At 39.3% G+C, this 24,888-nt stretch overlaps 1 protein-coding gene across 1 annotated transcript in view; it reads right to left on the minus strand.

The window, feature by feature from the left end:
- Window positions 1–24,888, minus strand: part of LOC142338406 (uncharacterized) — a 93,935-nt gene that overhangs the window by 65,840 nt on the left and 3,207 nt on the right. Inside the window, exon 3 of the mRNA XM_075388163.1 lies at window positions 22,209–22,315. Coding sequence (XP_075244278.1) covers window positions 22,209–22,315 — 107 coding nt within the window. The remainder of the gene's footprint in view (window positions 1–22,208; window positions 22,316–24,888) is intronic.

Below are 24,888 nucleotides of genomic sequence, written 5' to 3' on the forward strand. Positions count from 1 at the left end.
TTATTGTTTGTCAATTTTGTCATGTCTTTCAGCCTAAAATAGTAAGGTTCCTCTTTGTTGTTATTCCTTGTCACCCCTTGTTGTTTGTACATAGAAGCGCTGTGATAAAAACATTGAGGTTTTTTGAGCGCGCATAGTTGTGTTTCTTCTTTAATTTTTTTTCTAATCCAAAAAAGCGCTGTGAAGAAAATATGGCGTTTTTCTGAGCGCTTACAGTGGTTTATTTATTGTCAGTTCTTTCTGTTGTCCCATGGAAGCGCATTGATGATCACGGGTTTTTTAGCCCTCATTGATTTTATATCTGTCTCGATATGGTTGTTCCGCTTGCTTGATTTGTCTTTCTCACATTTATTGTGTCCTAATGAGCTTTTTCTTTTTCTCGTTTTTATTCTTGTTTATTTGTCGATTTTGTCTCGTCTGTTAGCCTAAAATAGTTAGGTTTTTCGTTTGATGTTGTTCTTTGTCATCCTTTGTTGTTTGTCCATAGAAGCGCTGTGATGAAAACGTTGACGTTTTTTGAGCGCGCACAGTTATACTTCTTTTCTAATTTTTTTCTAATCCAAAGAAGCGCTGTGAAGAAAATATGATGTTTTTCTGAGCGCTTACAGTGGTATGTTTGTTGTCCTCAGTTGTCGCTGTTGTTGCATAGAAGCGCATTGATGATCATTGGTTTTTTAGGCCTTATTGATTTTACATATGTCTCGATTTGATTGTTCGGCTCGCTTGATTTGTCTTTCTCATATCTTTTGTGTCCCTATGAGCCTTTTTCTAAGGTCATTTTTATTGTCGTTTGTCAATTGTCTTGTCTTTCAGCCTAAAATAGTAAGGTTTCTCTTTGTTGTTATTCCTTGTCATCCCTTGTTGTTTGTACATAGAAGCGCTGTGATAAAAACATTGAGGTTTTTTGAGCGCGCATAGTTGTATTTCTTCTCTAAATTTTTTTTTCTAATCCAAAAAAGCGCTGTGAAGAAAATATGGCGTTTTTCTGAGCGCTTACAGTGGTTTATTTATTGTCGTCAGTTCTTTCTGTTGTCCCATAGAAGCGCATTGATGATCATGGGTTTTTTTAGCCCTCATTGATTTTATATATGTCTCGATATGGTTGTTCTGCTTGCTTGATTTGTCTTTCTCACATTTATTGTGTCCTAATGAGCTTTTTCTTTTTCTCATTTTTGTTCTTGTTTAATTGTCGATTTTGTCTCGTCTTTTAGCCTAAAATAATTAGGTTTTTCATTTGTTGTTGTTCTTTGTCATCCTTTGTTGTTTGTCCATAGAAGCGCTGTGATGAAAACGTTGACGTTTTTTGAGCGCGCACAGTTATACTTCTTTTCTGATTATTTTTAATCCATAAAAGCGCTGTGAAGAAAATATGATGTTTTTCTGAGCGCTTACAGTGGTATGTACGTTGTCCTCAGTTCTTTTTGATGTACCATAGAAGAGTATTGACGATCATTGGTTTTTTAGTCCTTATTGAATTTAAATCTGTCTCGTTTTGGTTGGTCCGCTTGCTTGTTTTGTCTTTCTCACATCTATTGAGCGCTTACAGTGGTTTGTTCATTCTCCCCAATTCTTTCTGTTGTTCCATACGAACGCATTGGTTCTCTTTTGATTAATTTGGTCCTTGTTTTTGTGAATTTTTTGGCTTGCATTTTTCTACTTTGCACGAAGCTAAAACTACAACAACTTTTCTGTCTCTCGCGCGATTTCAATTTTTTTAACCATATTTTCCCCTCTTTTGCTTTTCTGGCTGGTTTTTGTTTGCTGGGTTTGTCTTCATTGTTTTTTGTCGCCTCTGCGTTTTTGATTTTGTTTTTGTGCTTTTTTTTAAATTTTTGAGTTTTTATCAGGTATTTTTGTGCTCTGCTCTTTTCCGTTTTTTTTCTCTGCGTTTCCCACCCCACCTTGTGCCTCCCCTTTATCTGCCCTTTTCTTCTTGCGCATTACCCCACCCTTTTGTGTACTCACCCTTTTGCCCAACCCCGCGCCTTGTTCCCACTTATTCCTATTATTGAGCATTTTGGATGCCCCGTGTCTTAGCAGTTTTCGGGTCTCTGTTTTTTCCCTGGCTGATAGAGTCTGGTGAACTCCTTCTGGAGATCAATGCACCGTCTCTGTTGGTCAGGGAAGCTCAAGAGGCCCATGCAAAAGCTGAGACAATTTTGCATCCTTCCCTGCTCAAACCCTGTTCCTCCCACGACAAAACGTGCAGGTAAATTTACCTAAAAATGCAGGTAAATTTACCTGAACTGTGCATGTATTTTGGCGTTCCTGCACAGTACCTGCACGGTACCTGCACGTACCTGCAAATGCAGGTAATTTTACCTGAAATGTGCATGTAGTCCCCCTGCACATTTTACCTGCAATTTACCTAAACAGTAAAAATTTTAGGTAAATTTACCTGCACGATTTACCTTAAATTTGCAGGTAATTTACCCTTACACTACCCTCACTGTAAGGGTAAATTACCTGCAAATTTAAGGTAAATCGTGCAGGTAAAATTACCTAAAATTTTTACTGTTCAGGTAAATTGCAGGTAAAATGTGCGGGGGACTACATGCACATTTCAGGTAAAATTACCTGCATTTGCAGGTACGTGCAGGTACCGTGCAGGTACTGTGCAGGAACGCCAAAATACATGCACAGTTCAGGTAAATTTACCTGCATTTTTAGGTAAATTTACCTGCACGTTTTTTAGAGTGTCGTTGAGGAATTCTCTAAGAGGCTTAAGCCTTATTATCCTCCCCCCCCCCACCCACACACACACACACGCGCACGCACACACGCAAGCACGCACGCACACCCAGTACGTTATGAAACCTTCAGTTACAGACCACGTATCATTGCATAGTTAATCATTATGTAACTATATGGTTCGGGGAAAGGAATTTAAAAATGCAAGGGTTAAACTGAGATCACGCAGTCTATACTTCTCTAACAGAAGATGAATCAGTCAGAAAAAATGTGATCAGGCAAAAGCTTGTAAAAAGTAGACTAGCAGGGTCCAGATGTCTGTTAAATTATTTGTTTGCAATAAATGGGGTAATAATTTGTAGTGTAACTTTTCACTTTTTTTTCAGCTGTGTGCTTGCACGTTTGGATTAAAAAAACATTATTCCAATATACGTTTATACACTTAAAACTATGTTAGGATATCGTTGGGAATGGGTGCTGATAAATTAAAGCGAAATTGACTTGAGGAAGAGGTCAAGACTCCCGAACCCTATCCCTCCAGATAATTATGTCCAAAAGATTAGTTAAAAAGTTAACCGCCAGCTCAATTTGTTCACGATCTTTTGATGTTTTGATACGTTTGTGATGTTTTTTTTCTAACTAATTGAAAATAGATATATAGGTTGCCAAAATGACAGATAGGTCAATTTTTATCCTCAATATGAAGGTTGACGCTTTGAATAAAAATCTATCAAAAATGGCAGCTTACATCTATCAATTTTTTCAAAAAGAATTCGTAAGTTAATGATGATACAGAAAAAAAACTGTTTTCTTTTCAAAAAGACTTTTGTCGAGAACGGTTAGAATCCTGGTGACCCTACATAGCAGTCAGACCACTCGGGGTGTTTACTCTTCCAGTAGCCAAATGACATAGTCCTCTAACAGAGAAACTTCCTTTGTCAATTTTCTCCTCTGATCAAACGTGGGGACATTTTATGTCAGGCGTTCCATAACTAGGATCCATGAATGTGAATTCTAGCTCATTAACTCCACGAACTCATTACCTGAGCGTTGACTAAAGACCGTGCCGAGATGCAGTGATTATCGGTGAGAATAAGTCAACACGTTTATCGCTTCTCACGTGGGACGGAGCTTTTGTCTTTAAACATTCTGATTCAGTGCAAATTAGGCAGAGGATAAGCTTCTTTTGTAATTGTTTCCGTCATCCCAATTTTGCTGGACTGTCAAATATAAAGATCACGGATTTGCATTGCCTTACAACATCTGATGTCCCTCAGCTGACAAATATTCTGCTAGTTCAAAGAGGATGGTTCGATCGACGGGACGCTTGAAGAGGTTAATGTAGGATTTGACTTCTGTAAATGGTGCTCGACAAAATTGAGGGAAAAAATTGATCTACTCCATAATTTATTCCAAGATCAATAAGATAGCTGGCAGATTGCCAGAAAACAGCCGCATATGGTCGTAACAAAAATCTTGACGACGAAATAAAAAAAACATAGCCGGAAGGAATCCGGAAACGACTCAAAGAATTGTCTTCGTGCAGGAATACCTTTTAAATCAATTGTTTTCTACTAAAATGACTGCTTAAAACAAAACAGAAATTCAGTCAAAAAATAAAAGTGACAAAACACACAAAACGCACACTTTCGTAGTTAAATTCAATTCATAACTTTTTAAATTCAACAAGTAACGTTCAGGCATCTGTTCCTAACATCCAGGCAAAAAGAAGCGTTAACTTACATAGGCAAATCTAGCTTGAACTTTTTTGGCAGGTCTTAGTCTGAAATCGGTCGCAAATTCAATTCGTTCAAGAAAACCGAAAACTATTATGCTAAGCGAACAGTTTTGAGCCATTTTTAAGGTTATTCTTAGTGGGAAATCGGTTTTGGAATTTCTCAGAAATAATACGTATGTTGCATTTAGTATGGAAAGTATAATCGAATATTTTGTGATAATACGCACAAAAACTATCTAATGATATAATTTATTCCTTTCAATTTACTCGGTAACATCCTCCGGTCCCTAAAGAGATGTTGGGAGGATTGGTACAGGCTTAACGAAAGGGCGGACAAGGGATCCGGACGACGTGCGTACGACGGCGGAGCGAGCGACGCTGTCGGAGCCGTATTGGAGTTCTTCAATCCGAGCAGTTGGATCGTAACCCCTAGGGTTCTTTTCTTCAACGATCCAAACAAAATCACCGATCTTGAGGTGCTGTTCGGCAGGCGTCTGCCACTTAGATCTACGGTTCAGAGCAGGTACGTACTCCTTGAGCCAACGTGCCCAAATTGCATTGGCGGAAGACTGCGCACGAGCGCACCGCTTACAATGATTTTCTCTTTTTTTAAATTGCCTACATTTGTGATTATTAGATCTTGAAGAACATTTCATTACATTTAGAAAGTATGCAGCAACATTTTGTCAAAATCTAGAGAAAGTTCCTCAACTATAGAGGCTGGAGAAGCCTAAAAACTCCCGAATCTTTTTGTTTCGGCCAACCCCCCCCCCCCTCGCCAGCTTACTGAGCAAATATCTTGGCGACCCCCAGGCGCAGGTGCTATTTTATTACTAATTAATGTGCTATATAACAACATAAAGTTTGTAATGGGCGGTCATAAAAATATTAGGGGGCTGAAACAGAATAGATCCGAAATGACAAACAATTTCAAAAACTTGAAAAAATTGTTATAGTTTTTTAGTACAAAGTTTCGTGTTTTTGCTTGGTATACTGAAATTTATAGCACTTAAGATGGTCATAAAACTGGTTCTCCAAAACAGACTGGTTCTACGACAAGGTTTCCGGCTCGAAAATTCCTAAAAATAACCTTTTAACCTTAAACAACGGCCTTCCCAGTAGATTCACCACACTAAGCACTTTGAAAGACCAGCTTTTAAAGACGAGAAGTCAAATGGGTCAGACGAAAGGTCGGTCGAGCGATAATGCGCATAAAAAAGACCAACAAGACTAATATAATTGCTACAAACGTGGTTTGAGATCAATTAAAAATGTGCCCCTTCATGACGTGAACTTATGTCTCTCCAACGATTTCTGTGAAGCGCATACCTGAAGATTAATAAGGTTAAGCCTCTTAAAGAACTCCACAATGACCCAGTGCCATCCGACTGTCACCCAATTATCGGGGGTTTTGAGGACAAAGACGAAACCGGATAAACGGATAACAGTCGGATGGAAGTAGATCGTTGAAGAATTCTCTAAGAGGTTTAAGCCTTATTATCCCCCCACAACTCACACACACGCACACCCAGTATATTATGCAACTTTCAATTTCAGAGCACGTATCAGGGCATAGTTAATCATTATGTAACGATATCACACGTGCGCTCGAAGGAAGAAATTTAAAAAAAAGGCAAGGTTTAAGTTTAGATCACGCATTCTATACTTCTCTAAAAGCAGATGAATCAGTCCCAAAAAATGTGATCAGGCAAAAGCTTGTAAAAGTAGGCTAGCAGAGTCCAGATGTCTGTTAAAGTTTTCGTTTGCAATAAATGGGGTAAAAAATTGTGGTGTAACTTTTCACATTTCTTTTTCGCTGTGTGCTTGCACGTTTGGATTAAAAAATATTAATCCAATATACGTTTATACAATTCAAACTATGTTAGGATATCGTTGGGACTAGATTCTGATAAATTAAAGCGAAATTCACCTTAAGAAGAGGTCAAGACTCCCGATCCCCATCCCTCCAGATAATTATGTCAGAAAGATTAATTAAAAAGTTAACTGCCAGCTCAATTTGCTCACGATCTTTGATGATTTGATGTGTTTGTGATGTTTTTTTCTAACTAATTGAAAATGGGTGTATAGCTTGCCAAAAAGACAGATAGGTGGATTGTTGTCCTCAATATGAAGGTTGACGCTTTCAATAAAAGTCTACCAAAAATGGCAGCTTTCATCTATCAATTTTCGTAAGATGTCGTAAGAAAATGATGATACAGAAAAAAACTGTTTTTTTTTCAAAAAGACTTTTTTCAAGAACGGTTGAAATCCTGGTGACCCTAAATAGTAGTCAGATCACTCAGAATTTTCACTCCTCCGGTAGCCAAAAGACATAGTCCTCTAACAAAGAAACTTCCTGTGCTCAGAGCAAGTACGCAAGTTGCGTACTCCTTGAAACAACGTGCCCAAATTGCATTGGCGTAAGACTGCGCGTGTACCGCTTTTTAGTTCAAAGTTGCAAGTTTTTGTTTGGTATACTGAAATTTATTCATGTCCTGCAAAGCACCTCTATTAGATTTTGCTGGCCTCTTTTTTAGACTGGTTCTACAAAATACACTGGTTCTACGGCAAGTTTTGTTCCGCCATTTTGGACTCGAATTCTCCTAAAAATGACCTTTTAACCTTAAAGTAGGGCCTACCCAGTAGATTCATCGGACTAAGCACTTTGAGGACTATTTAACGCGGCTAAAGGCCTCTAATGGTACTAAATGCCCGCTGGGTGCTACCTGGTTATCCAGCTTTTAAAGAAGAGAAGCCAAATGGGTCAGAAGAAAAATTGGTCGAGCAAAAAATTGCATAAAAAAGACCAACAAGACTAATATAATTACTACAAACTTAGTTTGAGATCAATTAAAAATGTGCCCCTGCATGCCATGAACTCATGTCTCTCCATCAGTTTCTGTGAATCGCATACCTGAAGATTAATAAGGTTAAGCCTCTTAAAGAACTCCACAATGACCCAGTGCCATCCGACTGTTACCCAATTTTCCGGTTGTTGAGGACAAATCCGAAACCAGATAAACGGATAACAGTCGGATGGAAGTAGATCGTTGAAGAATTCTCTAAGAGGTTTAAGCCTTAATATCCCCCCACAACTCACACACACGCACACCCAGTACATTATGCAACTCTCAATTTCAGAGCACGTATCAAGGCATAGTTAATCATTATGTAACGATATGACACGTGCGCTCGGGGGAAGAATTTAAAAGAAAAAGGCAAGGTTTAAAATTAGATCACGCAGTCTATACGTCTCTAAAAGAATATGAATCAGTCAGAAAAAATGTGATCAGGCAAAATAATTGTAAAAGTAGACTAGCAGGGTCCAAATGTCTGTTAAAGTATTCGTTTGCAATAAATGGGGTAACAAATGGTAGTGTAACTTTTCACATTTCTTTTTTGCTGTGTGCTTGCACGTTTGGATTAAAAAATATTAATCCAATATACGTTTATACAATTCAAACTATGTTAGGATATCGTTGGGACTGGGTTCTAATAAATTAAAGCGAAATTGACTTTAGGAAGAGGTCATGACTCCCGAACCCTTTCTCTCAAGACAATTATGGCAAAAAGATTAATTAAAAAATTAATCGCCAGCTCAATTTGCTTACGTATTTTTGATATTTTGATGTGTTTGTGATGTTTTTTCTAACTAATTGAAAATGGGCATATAACTTTCCAAAATGGCAGATAGTTCGATTGTTATCCTCAATATGAAGGTTGACGCCTTCAATAAAAATCTACCAAAATTGGCAGCTTACATCTATCAATTTTTGTAAGATTTCGTAAGTTAATGATGATACAAAAAAAACTGTTTTCTTTTCAAAAAAATTTTTGTCGAGAACGTTTAAAATTCTGGTGACCCTGAACAGTAGTCAGACCACTCGGGGTTTTCACTCTTCCGGTAGCCAAATGACATAGTCCTCCAACAGAGAAACTTCCTATGTTCAGAGCAAGTACGCAAGGTACGTACTCCTGGAAACAACGTGCTCAAATTGCATTGGCGTAAGACTCTGCACGTACCGCTTGCGAAGATTGAACTCATCGACGCCAACGATGGATGGAAATCCAGTTGTTTGGCTACCAAGTAGAAAATGATAAGGTGTTATTGAGTCGGACGGATCAGCGCTTACGGGCGTTAACGGACGCGCGTTTTGTGCATATTCAAACAGACAAAAAGTAGTTTCCAAAACCTCATCTGTGAGGCGTCTACCGAAAATGGTTTACAGTACCCTCTTAAAACTACGGCCCAACCTCTCCCATATACCACCTTAGTGTGGCGCACTAGGCGGATTGAATGTGCACTTAATGCCCTTATGTCCAAGTTCGGCGTCGATGTTAATCGTATTCCATTTGTCGATAAAATCACGGAGCTCATTCTCCGTTCCAATAAAGTTCATACCATTATCTGACCAAATTATAGTGGGAGTAACCCGACGGGAGACAAACTGCTCCACTCCCGTAACACAGGAACTAGTGTCCATGGACAGAACGATTTCAACATGGACAGCACTAGTAGTCACACAAGTGAAGAGAAATCCCCACCTCTTCTCGGTAGTACGACGAACGGTGACGTAAAATGGGCTGAAGTATTGAACCCCGGTATTGGTCAAAGGAGGAGACAGGTATGCGAGTCTCTTCTTTGAGAGGTGTGCCACGATCAGTTGAATGGCAGCTTAACGGAACTTTCTACACAAGACACAGTTTGATTTGGTGGAAAGCAGTGTGGAACGTAGTTTAAGGATGGCAAAACGTTCCTGTATCTTTGACCGTAAGTAATCGATGCCCTGATGATGGTTTTTCAGATAAGTATGCCGCAGGAACAGTTTAACAAAAGTATGACGCGCATCCGGCACGATAGGATGCTTAGTGTCAAAGTCAATTTCAACTCGCCGTCGGAGTCGACCAGAAAAAAGGATGGGGAAAATGAGCAATGCAGCTGCTCCTCTTAACGGATTTGCTGTCAAAAAGATCCTTTCGTTCAGTATTAAAGGACTCTCCTTGAGGCAAGTACTGGAGATGACGCTCGGCTTCGTCAAGCTCAAAGTGGTCCCCTATGTTGCCGTCTACTGTACGGTAACTTTCATGAGATGGTAAATACGGAGCATATATGCGGTGACACCAAGTAGTTTTTGATAAGAACTGATTTGTCAAACGGGATTAGATTCATGCTTTGTTCCTTGAGGGGCTTGGTTACGAATGCGGCTAAAGATGGGATGGAGTCATCGTCTTGTTCCTTGGTTACAAAGCCAAGCTTGATGTTAACAACGACGTCAGTATGAAAGGGAATTGCTTAGTTCTTAAGAAGTCAGGACCCCTCACCCAGCTACTGAAATGCAAAACTTCAGCGGACAGACCACGCGTGCCAGCATCTGTCGGATTATCACAAGTACCGACGTGGATCCATTGGTCAACGCTGGTGTTCTCCAGAATTTCACTAACACAATTTGCAATGAAGACGGGGTGTTTATTTGTTTAGTTTATCCACTGCAAGACGATGGTACTATCTGTCCACATAAATACTTTTTCCACAGTAACCGTTAATGCTCGACAGATTCCCCTTTTTAAACGGGCAGCGAGGAGAGCGGCTTGTAATTCCAACATTGGAACTGTCATTACCTTCATAGGTGAAACTCGGGCCTTGCACAAGACAAACGCCTGCTCTGTTGTGATGTCCTTGGAAGTGCAAAATACTTGAGCCTTGAATAAACCTACTGCACTGAACACGTCTTGCGAGCTATCACCAAACATGTGGAGTTCAAGATGTTGGAATAATCCTGAAAAGTAACTTCTTGGTATAGCGATCTCAGCTAACTGCGGAGGTTCGACACACCATGCAAGGAATCTGTCAACTGTGTCCTTAGGTAAATCGTCATCCCAATTTTGCCCATTGACACGCCAAATGTCTTTCAAGACTAACCGAGCACCAACAGTAAACGGTGCGACAAGACCAATTGGGTCGTAGATTATTGACACAAGACCTAAGACCAGGCGCCGTGCTAACTTTTCGTGATGATGCTGCTAGTACCCCTGCTCACCACCAGAGTATCGTTGTTGTGATCCCACTTAAGACCAAGCACGTGCATTGGTTCCTCCTTGGATGAAACGATGTTTTTCGGATCGGTGGATTGAGCCAATCACTTCGGTCAGCCAGATCTGGTACACTGCTTGCAAACTTAGTAAACTTGAACCTAGCTGGATGGTGAAGATGTACCAACTGATTCGACCCAATGAGAGCCCTCTCGGGGGATTCCACTGAGTCTAAGTAATCGTCCATGTAGAAATTCTCAAGGACGGCTTTCACAGCTTCTGGGTACTACTTAGCAATATCACTTGCGTTGCGCTGAAGTGCGTAGTTGGCGCAAGTTGGCAAATCTTTTGCCTCAAATATGTGGCATGTATACTGGTGTACCACAAAATTTGATGTGGGGTCCTCCCACCACAAAAAGCGCAATGATGGCTGATCACGTGGTATCACTCCAACGTGAAGGAACAATCCCTCGATGTCGGCGGATGAGACAATTGGATGGTGTCTCAACCGTAGGAGTACATAGATTAGGTTTTGTAGCAAATCAGGTCGGATGAGTAATGACTTTTTAGGAGATGCTCCATGGAACTTAGCTGCTCCGTTCAGTACTCTACGAACCTTGCCCGGCTTGTTTGGGTTAACAACCGGACGGTGTGGTAGGTAACACTCTCGTTCCGAGCAACTTTCCACCTTATGAGCATCTTTGACCCTTACTACGTAGCCCTAGTCTAAGTCTTCTTTGATGGTATTCGAATAGTTTTCCCTTAAAGTCTGGTCTTTCGTAAGCCGCTTTTCCAAAGATTTTGATTGAAACAACGCTGAGAAGTAATTGTTGGGCAGTTCGATGTTATCTTCAGCCCATAGCTTTTCGACATCCATCCTTTTTCCATTATGCACTGTGGTGTCTTCAGGAACCTCAAGCGCACGTGCATCCGCGGCAGATCGTGGGTCTACTTGCTTAAGTGCGCCGTATGACTCCATTTCGTAACAAGATTTTACCTGACTAGCGATTTAAAAGTCCAGCTCCATATTCTTTTTAAAGCTAGTCGAGACTTAAACTGAAGACGAAGGTAGAGGGCCGCTTAGAACTCAACTTATGGGCAAGCGAACAGCAAAGGGCGAGCACTTCTCGTCGGCAGCGAAGCACTCTAACGGGCGGATGACATGATACACATCCTGTCCAAGTATCATCTCGATGTTTCCATAGCAATATGTAACCATATGTTAATTTTTTTGAAGTGCTTTTATGTTGATCACATCGGCGCCTACGTTTAAATCTTCCATTTTGTAAGAACTGACTTTAAATGGTTCAAATGCTTGGTTAACGCGTGGTGTCACAGTCAATTCAACCAACGTAAGGTCCACAACCTCCGCGGTAATAATACCCTTGACTGTTAGGTTCAATGCTGTACTGTGCAAACCAAGTCCATTCGAAAAACTATTGGACACCAAAGAGTTACTGCAAGCGGTATCGCAAAAAACTAAAACTGTGGTACCTTTACCATAACAGCACGTCAACTTTAGTTTAATCACCTGAAGGAGGCCTTTCACATTGCTCACAGATGACAAGCTAGTTGTTTTACTCGATGATTGAACATTAGAAGGTATACTTTGACTTGCGCCAGCATTAGAACTACTGTTGTTGATTGAAGGGGGTTTTGATGGATAAACCCTCTCAGCTCCATGGAAAAGTGATTTGTGGGACCTGTTGCATCCGTCCTTCTTGCATTTCCTAGGATTTAGGCATTGCATGAACATATGCTTTTCTCACAAACATGAGAAGCACGGTTTTGCTTCCGCCACTACATTTGCTTGCTGAGTGGGAGTCTTTTCCGTAAATAACCGACACTCCCAGATGCAGTGGTGAACTTACAAAAAATGCAGCGAGAGGTTGGAGGTGTCGCCAATGTTGAGGCTGGTCTCTGAGCGCCCTTGGTTTGCGTATTAGCAGCATAGGTTCTTGAGGCAACTTCGGTCTTGACTACCAAGTTGGTGTTATCCTGAGTTTTTGCCTTTGATGATATTTGTTTCATTAAGTTGTGAGCCTCGGTTTTTTGCTTCAACCAGTCATTGAAGTCAAGGAGTGTCGGCTTCCCCCAATGCTTTTGAAACTTGAAAAGTGACCAAGACTCTTTCATATTGGGCGCCAATTTTTGCACTGCCGTGTTAAGGAACAAGGCGCTCTTAACGTCCAAGTCATATGAAAGTGATTGAAAGACCCCAAATAAGACCTGAACTTATTGCAGAATATTTTGTGATGTTATCACTATTGTGCATCTTTAGTGGTGGAAAAGAGCTGAGTTTGTCTAAGTGTGAACTACTGCCTGGGGTTGACCAAATTTACGTTCGAATGTCTTAAGTGCGCCCTTATACATTACACCACAATATGCAAACTCAGCGATGGCAGTTTTAGCTTTCCCAGTTAAAACTTTTTAAGTACGTTAACTGGACATCGTCAGTCAAGGCCTGTGAGTCTATGGCGCTTTTAAATTGTCCAAACAATAGGGGATCACCATTGTACTGTGACAACTTCAACTAGAGCAATGGATCGTTCTTCTTGCAAGTGATTGCGTCCGCCAACTGCTTTATCAAAACCGTTGAGTCCATAGAAGAAGCCAAGGGTGTGCAATGGGGTGGGCAACCACAACACAACGCGTTCGGAACGGTAGCTCCATACGTTGGTGGAATTATCGGAGTAAAAAAGGTGGGGGCGGTACCTAAGGATGAACTAATTGGATTCCGTTGCATGAAGTCTGATGTTACGTAATTTTCAGACCTTGCTGCTGCTTGTACATGAAAAAAGGAGCGGAGCGATTTAGGGACATGAGGGTTGGTTAACGGGGCCAGTTGTACGGTGTTTAAGTTGACAACAGTACCTACAAGTGGTACTGCGTTTGATAGGACTGCAGCCGGAAAACGCCAGACGTTTGGATCCGGAGGAGCAGCAGCTGCGTGGGTTGAGGGGACAAAATTTTAGGGCTGGCACCTCTTTTGTGGGGCGGTGGATGAACTAATTGTGATACAAAAACGTTTGTGGAAGAAATGAATTGTGCAGGCGGAGAAAGGGGTAACGGATTGACATTATTCACCACGGGGTTATTGGCGTGTTGTGGAAGTGATTGTGACGGCGAAGGAGCAAAACGGAGCTCTGGTGGGATTAACGGGAAATGCGGTGGTACGCGGTATAAAACAGGGGATGGGTACATTTATGTGTGGTTGTGGCAGATTAGCTATTGGCGGAGCATTAAAGGTGCATTTAAAGGTGGAGAACGCGGAGGCTGACTAAATTCACCTGTCCCGGGATGCTTGACTTGCCAGGAAATTGGTGATCTAACTGTAAACCATCGAAGTGCATTGTTGCTTGAGACAGTTGTCAGGCTGTGTTAGGGGCGTTTAGTTGAGTTGGCATACCAAAGTTTATGGGTGGTGATGGAGGTGTATTTTGAGGCTGATGCTGCTCTTGCTTGATGTTGTTTGGAATATGTGCGTTATTGGTTACATTGGTCTTACTACTTGGTTCTGGCGGCTCATGGACAAGGGGTTGATTTTAGCCTGAACTTGACAATTTTTATTGAGATTAGAGTGTGAGTTTAGCGGTTGAGTTGAAGAAGGAGGTGGGAAAATTGCTTGGTTGGGTAGGGCGATACCACAACAAAAATTCAAACTCGGATCAGTAGCAACATCTGCCATGTTCCCGGCCGGTGACGAATTGACCCAATCTTGAACACGTTTCTTGCTCTTGACTGAACATATTTCAGGAAAGATCTCGCTCGTTTTGCCCATACCAGACCCGTCTGATGACGGATTTGTCATCAACTCAATTTACTCAAGGGCTGCAGCAGCTACTTGCTTGCGATGTTTTTACTCAAGCTGCTGTCTTTCCAATTTTCACAATTGCAATTGTGTTTCTATTTCAAGACGCTGTCTAGCAAGGCGCAGCTCTGCCTCATGTGGTATCTCAAGTTCCTCCCTTTTAAGTCTTGGTATTTCTAAGTCTTTTGACGCTGACTTGATCTTATTGAGAAAGTCATGTGTGAACCTGATCTTGAATGGTGAGAGGTATACTGTTCTGCTGTCTGTTTGTCTAGGACCAAATTGATGTACATTCGAGCAGCAGCAATGAACTCGTCAGTTTTCTGAGTTACAGTCTCTAACCATTTGTCAAGGTTCTTACAGGCAGCATCTGGATCGTCAGTCTTTTGTGTCACATCAAAGAGCTCTCCATTCTTAGCAATTGCTCTAGTAAAAGCATAAATGGAATTCATAATCAGACGTTCGATCTTAACTTTCCTGTCGGGCTTATCCACAGCATTGTCAATTTCAACATAGATGTTATTCAGCTCAGCCTCTAACTTTGCACTCGCACTATGAATTTTGTTGAATTTGTCCTGCAATGTTACCATGATCTTATCAAAACAGGAGCCAAAACTTAATTCATCAATAGAAGGGAGCACACACAAAACACAAATGGGCTAACTTGAACCCTGGTATGACGGTTTGCCTAGCAAACCGCCAAAGAGCAAAGTTGATCATCGAGCACAGTAGTACCCGGCGAAATAAACAAAAAGCGGTGAGCACAGAAAGCGCGGTACTGGACAGAATGGGAGACAGGACGAATGGCAAGAGACACCGAACGAGTAACGCACGACGCAACGGGAAAACAGACGGACGAACAGGATCGTCGGGCGAGGCGAACAGCGTGCCACAAAGCGGGAAAATGGCACAGGCGTGGCGGAAACGTCGGGCGGACGGCGCGCGACAAAGCGGGAAAATGGTACGGAAGGGACGGAAACGCCGAGTGGGTAGCGCGCGACGGGATGGAAAGCCTTTATAGCACGGGAGGGAGTGGTTAGCCACGAGTGAGGAGGCGGGAAGAGCAATGCCAGCAGACCACAGCAACAAACTCAACCAAACAAACTAGCCGTGATTCCAGAACAAAGTTAAGTCACACCCTAGAAAAATGGAGAGAAGCTAATGCAAGGCAAACTAGCACAATTCATTATGAAGCCTTATCTACCAACATCAAAACAATTTTCGGTAACGAAGTAGTATAACTAAAAGTCGTAAAGGTCAGGAAATTTACCAGCCGTAACTCCAGAACAAACTTAAGTCACACCCTACCAAAGCACCTACCCAGACAACAAAAGTGCATATTACCAAAACTAATCAAGCTACAACGAATTGCTGGCAAACTAGTGTGGTGAAAGCCACGAAAGGAATCAGCCGTAACTTTAGAACAAACTTAAATCACACCCTAGCAAGCATCGAGACTAAACAACCAACACGCATACCAGCAGAAAAATTAGTACAGCAAAAACTCAACATACTAACATCGTAAAACAGATAAACGGGATAAACGGGGATTAGAAAGAAATACAGCGAAATGGAAACAAAAAGACGGAAACAGAAAAATGAAAACATATAACCTTCGGAAAAAGGAAGGTAGTCAATAACTCAAACAATGGGGACAGCGAAATGTTAGTAAAGCACTATTGTAGATAGCCAACTAAAAACTAACCCGTAACTCATGAGTAAACTAAGTCACACTGCCAGTCAGTGGGTAGACCCCAACAACAACGCAAGACTAAGAAACATTCAGGTTATCAAAGGCTTGGGTGAGTTTCGCCTCCTCAAACAATTGACGGCGCGAAGCGTTTTACGACGTCGCTTAATACGTTTTTTCGGTCAAGACCGTATTATCAAGAACCGGAGATTGTTTGTATGTGCTAACACTATAGGTTAGTGTTTTCAGCTTAAGCGCAGGTTTTCCTCTTTAAATAAGCTAGGATCTTTCTGTTTACGTCTAGACACAATGTGTTTCACTATAGGGATGGTGAAAAGAATACTACGCTTGAGCTGATTTTAAATGTCAGGAGTTCACTCTCTGGGGCAATATACTATAGCTTCTATAAGCTCATGATACTTTTCAAGCACTGCAAAAAGCTGCGATGGTGTTAAAGGCTGATTATTTTTGCTGCGATGACGCGACAAGGAATTGTTCACCACATCATGCCATAGAACTAGCCTCTTTTAATAACTGAAGAAATGACTTAACTGGAACTGTGCTGTTTTTTGGACTTTCACCGCGTTAGGATTAAAACTCAGACCCGGTAATGCATAAATCCATTTTTTATAATGGTCTTGTAACGCTTGAGACAAAGTTTTATGGCGTGATGCAGTGAACTAGCAGCTAATATGAAAACCACATAGTGTTTTATTATATGATTGACGCGAGCTTTTCTCAAACTCCGAACTGTGACCAAAAATTTCAAAATTGATGTTCTTTGGCTAATAGAAATACAACTGTGGGGGGGGGGGGGGTTAATGGTGACCGTTATTGATAAATTAATTCCGATAAACCGTTTTTTAAGACTGCAGAAAATGGAGAGGGTGTTGCCTGGATTTGCGGTCTAGGGGTATAAATTTAAAGTATCAGAATTAAATGAGTTCAAGTATGCAGAAGAAGTCCTAAAGATTTTTTTTAAGTTTAGGCGTAGACTCTGATTGAGGATTGGCGTTATTTGTCTTTCTTGTTGAATGTTCTCATCTGTATGCTCGATTCCGGCCTCTTAAGGTTCAAGGAACGTCCTTCTGTCGTGTGAAATTTGGTCAGCATTGAATTCACGTTGGTGCAACAGAATTCCACTGACGATCCATTCAGCTTTTTTGTCTCGCAATAATTTTCACGCATAACCGAAAAAGCTCTTTTTCGCCTTCTCGAATGTCGGCAGCCAACGGCATATTAATCTATTGTATCTGAACAAGTTTAAATAACAATTTAATTTGCGTCTTCGTGTAATAAGAGTTCGCAGAAGCAGATTGATTTTCCCAAACGGTGGCTCGTTTATAGAGCGGCACTACAGTAAAGGTGAAAAAACGCAAACTTTCCTAGTTAACTTCAATTCATAGCTTTTTAAATTCAACAAGTAACGTTAAGGCATCTGTTCGTAACATCAAGGCAAAAAGCAGCGTTAACTTACATAAGAAAATCTAGCTTGAACTTTTTTAGCAGGTCTTAGTCTGAAATCGGTCCGAAAATTATTATGCTAAGCGAACAGTTTTGAGCCATTCTTGAGGTTATTCTTAGTGGGAAATCGGTTTTGGAATTTCTTAGAAATAATACGTATGTTGCATTTAGAACGGAAAATCTAAGCAAAAGTTTTTATATATTACGAGCAAAAATTTTCAGTATAATGATATAATTTATTCCTTCCAATTTACTCGGTAACAAAAAGTGAAATTAGCCCATAACAACCAACTGAAATAAAATAAATTACATTACTCCTATATATAAAACAAGCCAAAATATTTGAACGCACTTGAAATCATCAAATTACGCAGACAGCAAAAGCCAAGCCATGTTAGGCTCCCGAAGCTTTATATTGGAAGAAAAGTTTGAATATTGTAAGAAATGGCCAAAAATTGTTACAAATTTTATCAATTTCCAAAATTTCTCATCAGAATTACTAATTTACAATATAAAAAACAGTAATCAATTGATAACTAATAAAAATTTATCTCTTTAATTAAAGACATTAGTTGTCGCTTTAAATCACAATGAACGTGATAAAATAAGCAATGACTAAACATTTATTCAAAATGAAATTAAAGAAAAAGACTAAAGAGACAGAACAAAATTAAAATGTAAAGTTTTACATGTTATCAAACCAAAACCAAACCTAAGAACATTTGCAGCAAAAGAGTGTTGCTCATTATCTGTAAAAGTGAAGCTAGCAAAACCTCAGTGTCATATTATGCTAAAGAAAATCCATTGCAAACAAAAAAATTTAAATCAAAGGAAAAATTATTAGTTAAAATCAATAATTTTTATTTTGTAAAGGCAGGGTCAAGAAATCTGTAGGTCTTATTAGAATTTTAGATAGAAGCATGATAGAATAGGGAAAGTTCAAATACTGTGAAAAAAATTAAAATGCTAATTACCATATCCTGAAAAATCAAAAAACTAAATTGCAAAATCTAATTAAAAATCAAACTGATGTCAAAATTGAGGTAAAAAACATGGAGTTTTTGTTATTAAGGAATTGATGTTTAAGAACAATACATACCTATTTTCCTGTCTCAGTAAGAGGTAAAAACAGCTCGATTGCGAAACAGTACAATATATAGGTACAATTTTCACTGAATTCTAAAGAGTTATCGCCAAAGCAACAAAACGAAACCAAAAACCCCTATGGTGCAACAAAAACGTTTTATGGCGGCTACACTCAAATTACAAACAAAAAACATAGAAAACTCTGACAAAAAGCGCCAACATCGTATTAGTATGTGTACAATTTTATAAAGGAAAAACACCTCACGTCAAAAAGAGGAATCCAATTGATGAACTATCGAAAATACGTTGACAGATATACTAGTCTAATAACAAAAAATCCGCTCAAAGAGACAAAAATTAATGAAAGCCAAAAATTGTTTAAAAAAATTGAGAATTATGCCCAATTTTGAAATTGAAACGTTGTGGCATTCATCTCAGATGGTTGCTTTTTCATGCAGCATCGACCAAATTTTATTTCTACAAAAAACCAAGTTATATTTTTAATAAATTTCGGTCAAATGGTCGAAAACGCGGCTAAAAACTGTCAGCTATAATCGCCTGTCTCTCAAAAATTCTTTTCAAAGTCAAAAAGTTGCTCACTGAACAGAACGCTTGAACAGAAAAGAAAACTTCTCTCGGTCTGAAAAAGTTAGTTCACTCGGCAATTTTACTCACTTTCACTATTAGGTCAAAACGCCGTCTGAACAAATAGTACGTCCGTTGAAAAAATCTTAAGAACACCAATACTCCTCTTCGAGTCGTAAAAAACCAATAGAAGGCCAATAATAGCCTCAGCTATCGCTTCGCGGCTATTAAAAAGTAGTACGCAATAATTTTCCCCTAAAATGAAACATCTGGATTAGCCCTTTTGGAGTCTGTATGTCTATGAGCTGGAACCTTCAAGAGCCAAAACACTTGAGCGCAAGGCATTGGAGGCTGACTGTTGCTCCAACTATAAGAAATATGTGTTGGATATACTTGCTCGTATATTTCACTCCCATTTGCGTTCAGAATTCTTGACATTCTTTGATGTAATGCTTGATTATTAATTCCTTCCCATCGAGTACAGCTAATCCCATTTCCATCTTCTTCCGACGCCCAAAATTTTGAGTTTGATTGAAGTGATGACATTAGGTGGACATCTTTTTTGTTGTGGGTTTTGTCTCGTTCAATATCTTTAAAGATAAGTCCCTGCAATCTTTTGTTGGGGATGATCGAAAAACAAGAAAAAACGCAAACTGAGCTTTCAAAGGTCTTCTGTTCTTTGAATATGTTTCAATCTTGCAGACCGGTTCAAGTTGCGTAGAATACTACATGGCATGCGTTCCTTCTAGAAGACTATAGAATGTACTCCAATTCCAGCAGGCAGCTTCATAACATCAGGAGGTGTAAGCCATAATACAATGACGTCTTATGGTGATTCTCAATGCAAAATATGGTCAATAGAATTAACTTTACTAATTTTGTGTCTCCAGCTATTATTGTTTTTCTCATATATGATTTCTTGCATACAGTTTGCAACGTAAGTCGTCATCTCTTTAATGGATTGTGTTCAGCCAAGGACGGTAGTACTGTCACTCCAGAAATAGAGAACTGTGCAGTAAAACTGTTGGCAAAACAGGAGAAAAAACAGCGTTAATTAGATGCAGTATTAGAGCATTCTGGGAATGCAAAAGGCTCTTCAATAGGAGGTCTATCGATTGGATTGTTGACTACACAAAATATTGCAGCAAGTATTTTGAGAATGTTTGTTTAGCTCCCATTGAATCAATCACGCTCTCAATTGGAACCAAAATGAACATATATGTGAAAGAAACGCGTATTAATTATATCCGATCCCAGCTTATCAGATCTAGCTTAAATTCTAGATTTTTTGAAAGTTTTTGTGCTCACTAAAAGCTGAATTTTTGTAAAATAATTTGAAAATGTGGTAAGAAAAAAAAATCAGATGAATAATTGAGCGCCCTGACTCATAATTTGAATGCAATCCGCGCATTTCGTACAGATCTCACACTTCGGCAGATTTTTTTAAACAAAATTAACCACTCACAACCAATGACACTTCGAATCGGGTACCTGACCAGAAAAGATTTACATCACGGAAGAAGTTGACCATAACAGCCTCTCTATGGGAAAAAATTAAACGGGTCAAATGCAAGAAGATTAGCTAAAATCAACGTTGACTCAGGTATACTCAGACAGGTTCTATATGCTTGATAGGAATAACAATTGATGCATCTTGCCACTACATTCAAATTTTTTGAGTTTGTAGACAAAACTGCTTAAACCAAATTTACACAATAAATGCCATGAAATATTGTCAACCCGGGTTGAATTTTTCTGCTCAAAATGACGTAAGACTGGGGCTGCAATGGGAGGATTTTTTAGGAAAATGCAGCTCAAAACTCTTACATATTTTTGGGCTGCATTGGGCTTCCAACGGGGGTAAAATGGTGTAAGAGTGAGGGGGTAAAAGACAAATTAACCCCCCACTCCTACATCATTTTGGTCTGTCCAGGGGGTAAAACGATGTAAGAGTTCGGGGGTAATTTCTTCATTACCACCGAACTCTTACATCGTTTTACCCCCCTTGACAGAAAAATAAAGATGTAAGAGTGGGGGGTTAATTTGTCTTTTAGCCCCTCACTCTTACACCATTTTACCCCCCTTGGAAGCCCAATGCAGCCCAAAAAGACGTAAGAGTTTTGAGCTGCATTTTCCTAAAAAATCCTCCCATTGCAGCCCCACTCATACATCATTTTACCCCCCCCCCCCTGGCAGCCCAGCTCTTGCATCATTTTACCCCCTCAATCTTACATTGTTTAGCGCCCATACCTGAAGACTGCCAGTCTTGAACCCACAACCTCTGTACCCTCAGCTGCATCGCCTTAACCTCCAGACCATCAATGTTTGTCCAACTCTTGACAGTCTATATATATATATATATATATATATATATATATATATATATATATATATATATATATATATATATGAATAATACTTTACTCTCAACAAATTACCCCCTCACTCTAACACCATTTTACCCCCTTGGCAGCCCAACTCTTACACTATTTTAACCCCTCTGAACAAATTACCCCTTCACTCTTACACCATTTTACCCCCCTTGGCATCTCTACTCTTAGCTCATTTTACCCCCCTCGACAAATTACCCCCTCTCTCTTACACCATTTTACCCCCTTGGCATCCCAACTCTTAAATCATTTTACCCCCTCTGAACAAATTACCCCCTCTCTTACACCAATTTACCCCCCCCCCCCCCCTTGGCATGCCAACTCTTACCTCATTTTACCCCCTCTGAACAAATTACCCTCTCACTCTTACACAATTTTACCCCCCCCCCCTGGCATCCCAACTCTTACATAATTTTACACCATCTGAACAAATTACCCCTCACTCTTACACCATTTTACCCCCCCCCCCCCCCTGGCATCCCAACTCTTACATCATTTTACCCCCTCTGAACAAATTACCCCCTCACTCCTACACCATTTTACCCATTGCAGCCTACTCTTACATGGCAATTTTAGTCAGGGGGTAATTAAGTTCTTGGTAAATATGTTTACTATTTGGAAAACATGCAAAGATACTGCAAGTTTGCACATACCTTGACAATGTGCCAATCAAGATGTTGTCAATATAATTCAAATTTAGGTTGAATAAGTAGTTCTTTGTACCGTTAAGCCAATAAGGAAGAGTTGGTTCTTTTGAACATTGGTCCGGGGTCATGTGCATGTAGGCTATCACTACAACTGCGATTCCACAGAACACCATCACACCACTTCTGAATATTCGAAAAAATTTAGTATAGCTAACAGTTGCGTTAGGGGGGGGGGGGGTAACTAAACAAAGAAAACGAGTAAATCAAAAAAACATCCGAAAAGCCCGCGGTTTGACTTTCTAGATTTTTTAGGTAAAAATTGTGTTTCTATAGTATGTTTACTGTCTTTAGAAACATTGAAATTGTAGTAATTGAAGCGGACAAATATGATCCCAATCTCTTTGGTATTTTGTAATAAAAAGATTTTCTTTGTACACACCAAAACAAGAAAACATTTCTTAGCATATTCACAGCGAAAAAAATGATAAATTAGTTTTTAGGTTGGCTCACTACAATATCTTCAATAATCAACATTAAATAAGTCCTGAGCACCATATCTGAGCAAATACGATAAGGCTATGCAGCCTGTTTACTGTCGGATGAAAAAAATTTCTTTTGTCATTTCATTTAATTTTATGAGATGTCCCCATAAGATGTCCCCACAAACACTACTAAATTATTCATCTAGAAAAAAACGATCTTGAATTCCTATCAAAACAATTTAATCAAAAAAACATGATAAGAGTATATGATGTGACTCTTTTTATATTCCGCAAAATCATTCTTTTTATATTTAGTTGTAAAATTTCCCGTCATTTTTTTTATCTGTCCATCGAAATTAACAAAAAAAACTAGCATGTCCGTAAATGGTATCTGAAGGCACCGTCTTGAAAGTTTATCGATTGATAATATCATTGAAAACTTATTACTGATAACTTTTGTACATGCGATCTTTTCCATGAATATTTTTGCAAAACAACTTTGGAGACACCAACAACAAATGAAGAGAGCCAAAAATGTCAAAGAAAGGTTTTATTTGAGCTAAGAGTAAAAAATGTTCTCACAGAGCATTAAAAAAGCGAAACAGATAAAATGAGGTATAATGACGGAGAGAAAAATAGAGAGATCGATAGCAGCAGAAATATATAACGAGTCGGAGAGATTTAAAAAAACGAAATAACCCACAAGACAGAACAAGAGAAGGTTGAAAGCAGAGAAGAAAAACAGAAAAAAACGAGTATGGGGAAAACCAGAGCGAAAAGCGAAAAAAGAAGGCATCAACGAGAAAACGAGAAGGAAAAATCGAAATTGATGAGAGAAGAAAATACAGAAAGAATACAATGTAACAGAAAGCATATTAAGATCAGTAACCCACCGTAAGAAAAACGATAGGAGACGAGAAATTTAACCAAAAACGAACAAATAAAAATAAAAGGACAAGTCAGTAAACGACCGAGAAAAGAGAGAGAGAGAGAGAGAGAGAGAGAGACGGAGAACGAAAGGAAGAAAAACGAAAGTGAGCGAGAGAAGGAGCGCAAGAAAAAACGAAAGCGATAGATTGAACAAAAATAGGACGGCAAAAAGAAAGAAACCAAAATCATGAGAGATAAAGTACAGCAGAAAAAAAAGAAAGATAGAGAAAGAAATTGAAGAGAGATAGAGAGAGATACAACAGCTCAAAAGAGAAGAGAAAACAGGTCCTGGATTAGACAATGACTTCCCGTTCTCAGAAAACGATGAATGTGCTAATAAGAACACTGGATGTGCCCAAAGCGAAAAATGTGCTGATAAACAGGAATCTTTGGCCAACCTTTGCGAATGCTTTTACGAAGTCAGCAAACACAGAACTGAGTTAAAAGGCTGGCTAATCCCACCAACAAAATTTTCAGATCTTAATATGAAAAAGACCTCTACTGAGCGATAAAAAAATTGTATTTATTTCAAGAACTCAGTTTATTCATATTTATTTTTTTGGCACCTGGCTTTAGTTTTTGCATCGGCACCTTTCGGGTCTTTTAAATTTCACAAATTTTGTTCGCTGATTTCTTCTGTATTCAAAAATTTTCGTACAGTGATACTTTGCAGAACCAATTTTTATCACCCATGTTTTAATCTTTGACGTCTTCGGTGAGTGACTTTTCCTTCACAAATTTTCAAGAAAACGTTTCTCATCAGCGACAAATTTTTGACAACGGATTTCAAAAGACAATGTTTTTTTCGGCCATAAACTCTCTTTGTCTTGACAAAATTTTGATCATTTACCTTTTCAGTATCCGAAGCTTTTGGGTCACTCGTATTTCCGGTATGAAATGCTTTTTCAAGCGTTTTTTGGTAGATGACATGATATCTTAGCAACATATTTCGTAAATTACTTTTTGGCAACAATTTTCGGTGAATGACTTTTTTGTAACAATTTTTGGTCAATGACTTTTTCGAAAGATTAATCGATCAATGACCTTAAAGTACACTTTTCAGTCATTAATCCCAATAAAGTAACCGTTTAACTGGGCTCTTCGGTAGCACTGTTAAAACACGCTGCTCAGTAATGCCTCTAAAACAAGCCGCCCTATGTGTTCACGCGATTAACTTTTAGATATTGTATAATATGTGAATTTTTAAAGATTCCTCTGGTATTGTTTACTATAAGTTCATTGGTGGCTGTCGGTTATTTCAGTATTTATTCACACCAAAAAGTGTTTTTCAATTATGTTGAGCAATTAAAGACTCTACAATATCAATTAGAGAAGGTTTTGTTT

The sequence above is a fragment of the Convolutriloba macropyga genome, chromosome 4, assembly GCF_964194025.1.
Source record: "Convolutriloba macropyga chromosome 4, txConMacr16.3, whole genome shotgun sequence".
Taxonomy (NCBI): domain Eukaryota; kingdom Metazoa; phylum Xenacoelomorpha; order Acoela; family Convolutidae; genus Convolutriloba; species Convolutriloba macropyga.